This window comes from Pan paniscus, chromosome 15 (assembly GCF_029289425.2).
Source record: "Pan paniscus chromosome 15, NHGRI_mPanPan1-v2.0_pri, whole genome shotgun sequence".
NCBI classification, from domain to species: Eukaryota; Metazoa; Chordata; class Mammalia; order Primates; family Hominidae; genus Pan; species Pan paniscus.
In genome coordinates, this window is record NC_073264.2 from 25,948,450 (window position 1) to 25,957,648 (window position 9,199).

The 9,199-nt window shown below is 46.5% G+C and overlaps 1 protein-coding gene across 2 annotated transcripts; it reads right to left on the reverse strand.

Annotated features, from left to right (window-relative positions):
* Positions 1-5,724: 5,724 nt before the first annotated feature.
* GZMH (granzyme H) lies at positions 5,725-9,199 on the reverse strand. 2 transcript variants are annotated; one of them, XM_003809115.5, is made up of 5 exons: positions 9,008-9,199; positions 7,718-7,865; positions 7,073-7,208; positions 6,611-6,868; positions 5,725-6,212 (listed from the first exon to the last, which is right to left on the reverse strand). In XM_003809115.5, exons 1-5 carry the CDS (start codon positions 9,060-9,062, stop codon positions 6,069-6,071), a joined length of 741 nt encoding a protein of 246 aa, XP_003809163.2. In that variant the 5' UTR covers positions 9,063-9,199; the 3' UTR covers positions 5,725-6,068. The 2 variants fall into 2 exon arrangements, with proteins under 2 accessions (XP_003809163.2, XP_034793256.1); XM_034937365.2 differs by lacking the exon at positions 6,611-6,868.

Below are 9,199 nucleotides of genomic sequence, written 5' to 3' on the forward strand. Positions count from 1 at the left end.
TGGTAAAACTTTTCTCAAATGGGGACACCAGGTGGGCTGGTCTTTGGGCACCAGTGGTGGCAGTGGTGGGTTGGATATGCTGATCTTTGGGCCCCTGGGCAGCGTACATGAGCATTGATGGTAGTGGGTTTTTTCAGGTCAATTATTAAGTCTCCAGATGGCTTGCTTGGGTGCCAGCAGTGGCAGCAGTGGGCCAGGTCTTGGTGATGGACCCAAGGCAGGAGGGTCCTTGGGTCTCTGGGTGGTTTGTTTGGCATTTGTGTTGGCAGTAGCAGTGTCAGGCCAACCCTCAGCCTCCCACGAAGCATGTGCATGTGTTAGTGGTGGCAGTAGTAGGCTGGGTGGGCTAGTCCTCAGGCCCTTAGGTGGCATGTGCAAGTGGTTGATGGCAGTGGTGGTGGCAGCAGGATGGGCAGGCCTGTCCTCTGGCTCCTGGTAGGTGTGCATGGGGGTGCCAGTGGTGGTGGGAAGAATGGGTCAATCTCTGGGACCCAGATGGTGTGTGTGAGTGCTGTTAGGCTGTGTGGGGATGATCTCAGTCTCCCAGAAGGTGTGCAAGGGAGCCTGTAGTAGCAGGAGGGGCAGGTCCATCTGTAGACACCTGGATGATGCATGTGGTCGCTGATAGGGGCTGTGCCAGCCAAAATAGTCCTGTCCTCAAGTCCTCTGATGATATGTGCTGGTGCAGACTGCAATGGGTGGGGTGGGTTGATATCCAGGCCCCCAGATGGTGCACTTGAGTGGCAGCAGAGGTGATGGTAGCAGCAGTGGGTAGGGTGGGCCTGTCCACAAGCCCTGGGACAGACTCCATGTGGGCCAGTCCTCAGGACCCTAGAAGTGGCACTGCTGTATGGGTTGGGGAGGGTGGCGATACAGGGTTGCTGTCAGTGGCAGTGGTCCCAGGCAGATGGCTCTCAGGCTCTGAGGAACATGTGCTTTGGCTCACTTTGTCTCAGGGACAGGCTTCTGCTGAATTCTTATGTTCTGTCTTAGAAATACTATTTGATACGTGATTATCTACCTACTGTTTTGGTCTTTCTTTGTGGAGGAAGCAAGTGCTGGCTGCCTCTAGCCAGCTATCTTTATCACCTAATATTAAATGGAAAAAGTAGAATGTAAAACTGTACAATTTGACACAAATTTGACAGAATTGTGGGAAAAGGGCAATAATCAGAACAACAATTTTATGTGATTCTTATTTTCACTTTATATTATTGATTTTTTTCTATAATGGAAATATATTCGTTTTATAAGCAGGAGAAGAAATGTAGAGCACATGATCCTTATAAACAGTAAACACCATTAAGCATTTTGATAGAGACAAGCTAGCAGTTTGGCAAAATAATTTCCTTTTCTTCTGAGGGAAGAAATGTAGTTCATTTCATTGATGAGCTACGTTGTCCACCTCACTTGGGGTTAGGTGTGGCTGTGTGATTGTTGCAGTAAATGAACGTGAGTGGAAATGATGTGGGCACCTTCCAGACCTGGCCCAGAACACACTCCTATGCCTGATCATCTAGGCTTTTCCTCTTCCACGGTTTGATGCAGAAGAAGTTGGGGAAGGATCTTTAGAGAACTGAGCCTGGATCTCTTAATCCTGGGCTGACCATGTAATTTGTTGGCCAAACTGGAACACGTAAGAATAAAAGGATGCAACTGTTCACTGGGAATATTCATTTTGTACTGTGTGTGGGCAAGAATCAACTTCGGCCGGGCGCGGTGGCTCACGCCTGTGATCCCAGCGCTTTGGGAGGCCGAGATGGGCGGATCACGAGGTCAGGAGATTGAGACCATCCTGTCTAACACGGTGAAACCCCGTCTCTACTAAAAATACAAAAAATTAGCTGGGCGTGGTGGCGGGCGTCTGTAGTCTCAGCCACTCAGGAGGCTGAGGCAGGAGAATGGCGTGAACCCGTAAGGCGGAGTTTGCAGTGAGCCGAGATCGTGCCACTGCACTTCAGCCTGAGCGACAGAGCGAGACTCTGTCTCAAAAAAAAAAACAAACAAAAAAAGAACAGAAATCAACTTCTATTGTGCTAGTCACTGAAATTCTGAAGCTTATTTGTTATAATAGGGTTATCTTAATTCACACATGTACAAACTTAAGCCAACCTTTTTCTCATATGGAATATTGTTAAAAAATAAAGTTAATATAATAATCGTAAAATTTAAAAAGTTGAATACATTACAAAATAGAAAGAAGAATCATGTCAGCCTTAATCCTACCACCCAACTGACCGTTAACAGAGATGTACTTTCACCCAGATTGTTTCTTTGTATATTTTTACATAGATGTGACTAAAATATATTTATTTTTGAATCATATATTTTAAATTAACATAAACATTTTCCTCATTTTATTAAAAGTCTATTAGTGAATATCATTTTAAAATATTATTCATATCTAATAAACAGACTTTTAATTTACTAAATAATACATAAAAGTTATAGAAAAATTAAGAAAATAGATACATAGGAAGCAAAAATGCCTACAGGAAAAATGTGTATATAAGCATGGCCAACTGTGATGGTTCATACCTGTAATACCAGCACTTTGGGAGGCCGAGGCAGGTGGATCACCTAAGGTCAGGAGTTTGAGACCAGCCTGGCCAACGTGGTGAAACCCCCTCTTTACTGAAAATACAAAAAATTGGCTGGGGGTGGTAGCACATGCCTGTAATCCCGGCTACTTGGGAGGCTGAGGCAGGAGAATCACTTGAACCACAGTGACCCGAGATCACACCACTATACTTCAGCCTGGGTGACAGAGCGAGACTCTGTCTCAGGGAAAAAGAAAAAAAGAAAAAAAGTGTATGTAAGCACAAATTTAATTGTAGTATATACCAATCTATAATCTACTTTTAGCATAAACATACCTGGTGAATATTCTTCCATGTGACAAAATGTAGTTATATATCGTAACTTCAGGGATTTCATAGTGTTTAATAATATGCAGCTTTAAAAAATGAATCCCCCAATTAGTGCTGGATATTTGCATTGTTTCTAAGATTTTACTTGTATACCATGGTTGTTATAAGGAAAAACTGTGTTCAGTTTTCTTTGTGTGGTTGATGGCTAGGTCAAATACTTTTTTTTTTTCCACATAAAATCCAGCTCCTGCAGGTCAAAGAATCTCTTTTCTTTTTTGGATCTTTGTGTACAAGCCGTGAAAATACCATTTTCTCAATGCTTATACTGAATCTGAATATTATCATTTTTGTAAATCCTTCCCAATCAGATAAGCAAAAGTTATTATTTTAATTTGTATTGATTAATTATTGAATGTTTACTTTTTTCCAAATGTTTATGAGTTTTTTTTAAAAAATGAACTTGCCTATTAATGTTGTTAGCCTAGTTTTTTATAGCTGTGGATAATGTAGATGTTAATGGCTGCAAAATGGATATGTTGAATGCATGATATTTTACCATTTCCCTATTTTGGACATGAATACCGATTCTAATTTGGGATCTATTATTAAATAATGTTGCAATGAACATATTTATGAATAACCTTCACACACACACACACACACACTCTTCAGATCTTACATAGGATAAAGTCCCATGCTCAATGTCAAGTGTTTCTGTTAGATCTAAGAGGGAAGACTGACCCACCAGGCACTCTCCTACCAGGGTCCTTTGGCTCTGGTGGCAGAAACCTTTGGCCATTCTGCTGCTGTCTTTGGCTTACACCCTGGGACTCCATAGAGCTCTACTTGGCTGGCTTTTTGGGGTCTTTGTGCTTCTTCTATGTGATGGCCCCCTGACTCCTACATGTGCTGCTGGTCACTTGCTTATCTCTGCATGTATTTACTCCTCTCTCACCTGTGCTGCTGCTAGTACTGCTTCCCAGGGAAAGGCTAGGGAGATGGACATCAGGACAGCCTTATGTGAAAAATAAGTCTATTTGTTTTTCCTCTTATTTTTCAGTGTGCTGGATTTTTTCCCTGTATGAGTGTGATTTATTTGTTATTCTTTTCAGTGAAGTTTCTACTTTTTTCATCGTTGGTCCCATTTGATTCAGTGTTTGCCAGCTATTGTGAGTTTATAGTGTTCTGTCACATTTAACTGATTAGCAATACTATTTGAGAGATCAGGATCCTAAATAAAGTCAACGGGGTCGCTATTATATTAACTGTCTCGCACTTGAACTGTAGCATTTCTTAGGTTTGTGGACTGAGGTTAATGTCTTCTATATGCAGAATAAACAAAGCCAAGGCTGCTCTCGTTTTCTTCTTCCTTCCTTCCTGATACAATTTGGCTCCGTGTCTGCACCCAAATCTCACCTTGAATTGTAATAATCCTCACATGTCGTGGGAGGTACCCGGTGGGAAGTTATTGAATCAAGGGGGCCAGTTTTTCCTGTGCTGTTCTCGTGATAGTGAATAAGTCTCACGAGATCTGATGGTTTTATAAAGGGGAGTTCCCCTGCACAAGTTCTCTTGCCTGCTGCCATGTAAGACGTGACTTTGCTTTTAATTCACCTTCTGCCATGATTGTGAGGCCTCTGCAGCCACGTGGAATTGTGAGTCAACTAAACCTCTCTCCTTTATAAATTACCCAATCTCAGGTATGTTCTTATTAGCAGTGTGAGAAAAGACTAATACACTTCCACACCTCTGGACACAGACTCCACTGAGCATAGATTAAAAACTTTAGGACTTGAGAATCTCCAAGTCTCTTCTAATTTCACACACTGTCCTTCTGGAATCAAGCCAGATCATGCATGTGAGGCTGTAATGAACACTACAGGTAGAATATAGATAATTTAATTATTTTTAAAACAAGATTTCTTGTAGATTATAAATACAGATCCATTTGTGCCAAACTGACCTGCCTGGTAGAAGCAGAGGAACCAGGAGAATTGAGATGAAACTTTTTATCATTGTAAAATTTCCAAAAGCAGGGACAGGGCCTATTATATGCCTGGCACAAAGAGAGAGATCAGCAAGTATTCGTTTATTGATAAATGGCATAGTGTTACTTCCAGCCCAGTGGCCCTGGAGCCCTCTGGTGCACAGCTGCCATAACCCCAGATTGCCAACAGGGGGAGTCTGGGTCTGAGGCCAGGCTAGGCTGAAAGATGTTGAGGCTGCTGAGTGGCTCCACAGAAGGTGATGCCTGAGACCCTGGGGAAAGCTGCACTGGACTGAGGGCCTCAGCTAGCCCTGCCCAGGTGGAAGATGAGAGCTGGCTCCTCTGATCAGCATCAGGTGGGCTGGCAGCCCAGGTCTGGCTGGGACAAGCAGTAGAGAAGAATTCACACAGAGCTGGGAACTCTGTTAGGGACATGAGAGAGAGGCTGGCTTCAGAACAGGGTGAGCTAGAAGGGAAAGAAACTGGTAGTCAGGGCACTTGGGTGAAAAACTCTTGGGAGCTGGGAAGCCCGGCCAGGAAGGAAGAAGGTTGACTGAGCTCAGGGCTGGGCCCAGGGCAGGGAAACGGGACCTAGATGCAGAGGAGCATCTCAACCTCCTAAGCTGCAGGCAGACCTGACTGTGGAAGAAGCCTGCCCCCGTCGGAGGGACAGGCCCTGGAAATAGGAAACTGAGTACTCATGGCATGGCCCCTGGCCTTCTGAGTCCCTGGAGTTATTTCCTTTCCACTGCCCTGCTCCATTCTCTGCTACATTGTTAGGGGAGTAGGTAGTTGGTTTAGAGACGATAAGAAATTCCTAACGTCCAGAGAGGTTTATTTTTTTTTGTGAAGGGAGAGGGGTGAAGATTGTTTGTTTATAATGGAGTTCAAACCAACTCTAACAGAGGGTTCAGTATCAAAGACATGTGATTGAGAAATTAGTGAAAAAACTGTACAGCATGGGGTTTAGGGAGGAGGGAGGGCTGGGGGAGAAAGGAAGAAGCAAAAGCCAGAACTGACAGCAGACGGCTGCTTGGAGCAGTGTTGTCGCATATTGAAGATGGTTCAGTGAATAAATAAGACTTCAGTCATATTTACACTAGAGATCCATTTATTACAGTCCTGCAACCCCGACTGCCCACCCCTTGGGGATTCTTGCCTCTGTCCCAGAGATGGTCAGGTCCAGAGGAAGGTTAGTCTCATGCCTGCTGTTAGAGGCGCTTCATTGTTCTCTTTATCCAGGGCAGGAAGTGTGAGACCTTGATGTAGACTCCTGGAGGTGTCCCTTTTTTGTTTCCATAGGAGAGAATACCTTGGGCTACGTCCTTACACACGAGGGGCCCCCCGGAGTCCCCCTGTGAACAGAGAGAGGAAAGACTGAGCTAGTGTTCCCTGGGATGGGTGGTCTCTGTTATGGATTTTGTGTGACATCAGTGCCAGGCAGGCCTTGTCACCTCCCTCAGTCCTGGGTCTCCAGCATGGCCCTGGCTGTGCTTTCTGGCTCTCCCCAGACCAAGCCTTTCTCTGCAATTCTCATGGACACTTTGGTGATAAGTGACTGTGGGATGACAGATCCTTCCCCTCCAGCCACCCCAATCCATCCAAGGAGTGGACTAAAGACTAGATTCCAGGAGGACACAGGCTGCCCAAGCTCTGGGCTGAGAGCATAAAGATCTGGCTACTGTCATACCCCAGAACTCCCTCAAGTTCCTCTCTCCCTGTGGTCTTTCTGGGTAGAGGATGGAAATCCAACCTTGGAACTGGTCTGTGTCTTCTTTGGATCCCCCACACAAATCTCAGTGGCTCTGCTGTAATTGCCATGGAAGAGATGTTCACACTCCCAGTCCTTCTGCACTGTCATTGACACTTCCTGCAGTGTGGTTGCTAAAGTGCCCATTGAGACATAACCCCAGCCAGCCACACTGCACACCTGCCCTGGCTTCACCTGGGCCTTGCTGCTAGGTAGCCTGAGAGGCCGCACAGCTGTGGTCCACTTGGCCTTTCTCTCCAGCTGGTGGGGAAGAAGCAAGAAAGTCCAGGTCAGGCAATGGCCTTCTGGACCCCGACACAGTGATGGGGCTGCACCATCTTCCCTCTCCTCTAAGGCACAGGAACTGGCCAAGAGGCCAGGATGGAAAGGAGGAAAGTGCTGGCATCACAGTGGGAGTGAACCAACTGGTCCAAGAAGAGCAAGAGTGGCAGGAGTGTGCCTCACCTGCAGTAGCATGATGTCGTTGGAGAAGTTCTTAGGATTATAGGCTGGATGGGGGATGGGTCTTTTCACAGGGATAAGCTGCTGGGTCCGCTCCCGTTCCGTGATATTGTGGGCCCCCAAGGTGACATTTATGGAGCTGCACAGAGAGCAGAGTGAGGATGGGGGTGGAGTCACAGGGGATACAGCCCAGGAGCAGTGAAGAGCAGATGACAGCTGTGGCAGGGTAGGGCTGCAGCTGAGGGGAAGTTGAAGGGACAGGAGGGCTCCAGGGCTGAGTGACTGTGCCCTCTACTTCACAAAGACATGAAGAGTAGGGCTTCTGGGGGCTCTCTCTTGCCTTCAGGAAATATCATGAAATTGCTCCAGTTTGCATTTTGATCCTTAATGCATGGATTCAACCTTTACTACTGCCTTGTTGGGCCAGTGTGTGAAACCATGCCACTTGCTCTGACCTCTGACCCTCTGACCCTGTCCTATTTCTCATCCTTTCATCATCTTAGTCCTATTCCCAGGTGGCTGCTCCGATGAGCTTTCATGCGCTTGTGTTACCAGGAACTCTGGAAGCTCCCCTGGGCTGCAGTCCCCAGGAGAAAACAAGGGTCCCTGTAGGGGGAACTCAGGAGGTGAGCTGGTGCTGCTCCTTACCTTCCCTGGCAGTGAGCAGCTGTCAGCACAAAGTCCTTTCTCACTAGGATGCCGCAACACCTCTTCCGACTCTTCTCTTGCAGAAACTGAACAAAGGCCATGTAGGGGCGGGAGTGGGGCTTGGCCTCATGGCCCCCTATGATCTCCTCTGAAAGGAAAGACTGGAAGATAAAGTAGCTGGGGATGGCTGCAGTCAGGAGAGAAGGCTTAGGACGACAGTGATTGAGGGTGAAGTGTTTTGTGTGCTGCAGACAGTGAGGGAGGATCCTCCTGAGCTCTGCAGGCAGTACTCCTTGCAGGCAGAGCAAGCTTTTCTGAACTTTAAGTCTCAGAACCTTCTCAGAATGGACAGTGCTTGACTTCTGCATCCTACTGCAGAAACACATGGAGGAAGAAAGATCTATTTTCACAGTGGTAGAGCCCCAGAGGATCCTGGACAGGACTTCCCAGGCTCCTCCTTTTTAGTGAGTCTCTCTGATCCCTCTGAGCCTCTGCTGTCCTCCTGATTGGTGCCATTTTCTAATGATCTACCCATGAGCTTCTGGAGTTGGATTTTCTAAAATTCTCATGTGCCAGGGCCGAACACATTCTAGGTTCTCAGTAAGTGTTGTTTGGTGCATAAATGAATAGCCTCCAATTAGCCTTTGGCTGAGGTTTAGTGGGGGTAGTGCTGGTGGGATTCAGGACCTCAGGGATGTTAGAGGGGGTTATCACCAGGTCAGTGGAGTAGCTGAGGGCTTGCAAAGGCAGAAGGAAGTGGAGAAATCAACTAAAAATGAATCACAAAGCCCAGGTGGAGCCAAGGTAATGGGAGAGCTATGGACACAGTCATCTTGCCACCTCTGAGATCAGTTGCACCATGGGCTTCTCTCCTGGCAGGGGTGACTGGGTGGAGGCACTGAATAATTTAAGTGGTTCTTAAGCTGGGTCCAGTGACAACTCCTATGACTGCAACTTGGTGTCTGAGCTCCTCTTTCCTGGGTTGGAGTGTAGAGTAATAATTACTTATCTTTTTTAGCTTCACATTCCCTACCAAATGCCTTTCTACGAACAATCCACACTCCAGGTCATGAAGGAGAGGTCTAGGGAGAGGCTAATACCCATTAAACCTTTTAGGGAACACCCTTCATTTTTCGATCTTTGCTGAGTGTCTATCTAGCCTCAGATTTATAAGTTTGGGTGTGGAATGGGAGGTGGGCTCAGATTGAGGAAAATTCCTGACCAGTGCTCATGGGTACAGGGTATCTTATAAGATGGGTTCAGGCCTCTGGAATAGGGATAGTCACTTACCTGTCCCAGCCCCAGGGGTCAGAAGAAAGGCCAACAGGAGCAGGAATGGCTGCATTTTCTCAGGAAGGCTGCCCAGGTCAGAGTTGTTGGTGTTGACTCCTTCCAGAAACAAATGCTGGAGGGAGATGAAGGAGGGATGGGTACAGTAACCTCAGAGACCTCCTAGACTTGTCCCCTTCTGGTTTTGATGGG

What these genes read in the sequence shown, in the direction of transcription:
- GZMH (XM_003809115.5), bottom strand. Translation starts at nt 9,062, where the DNA reads ATGCAGCCATTCCTGCTCCTGTTGGCCTTTCTTCTGACCCCTGGGGCT. An exon ending in GCTGCTCACTGCCAGGGAAG is followed by an intron (nt 7,209 to 7,717) that starts GTAAGGAGCAGC and finishes CTCTCTGTGCAG; the next exon opens with CTCCATAAATGTCACCTTGG. An exon ending in ACGACATCATGCTACTGCAG is followed by an intron (nt 6,869 to 7,072) that starts GTGAGGCACACT and finishes CTTCCCCACCAG; the next exon opens with CTGGAGAGAAAGGCCAAGTG.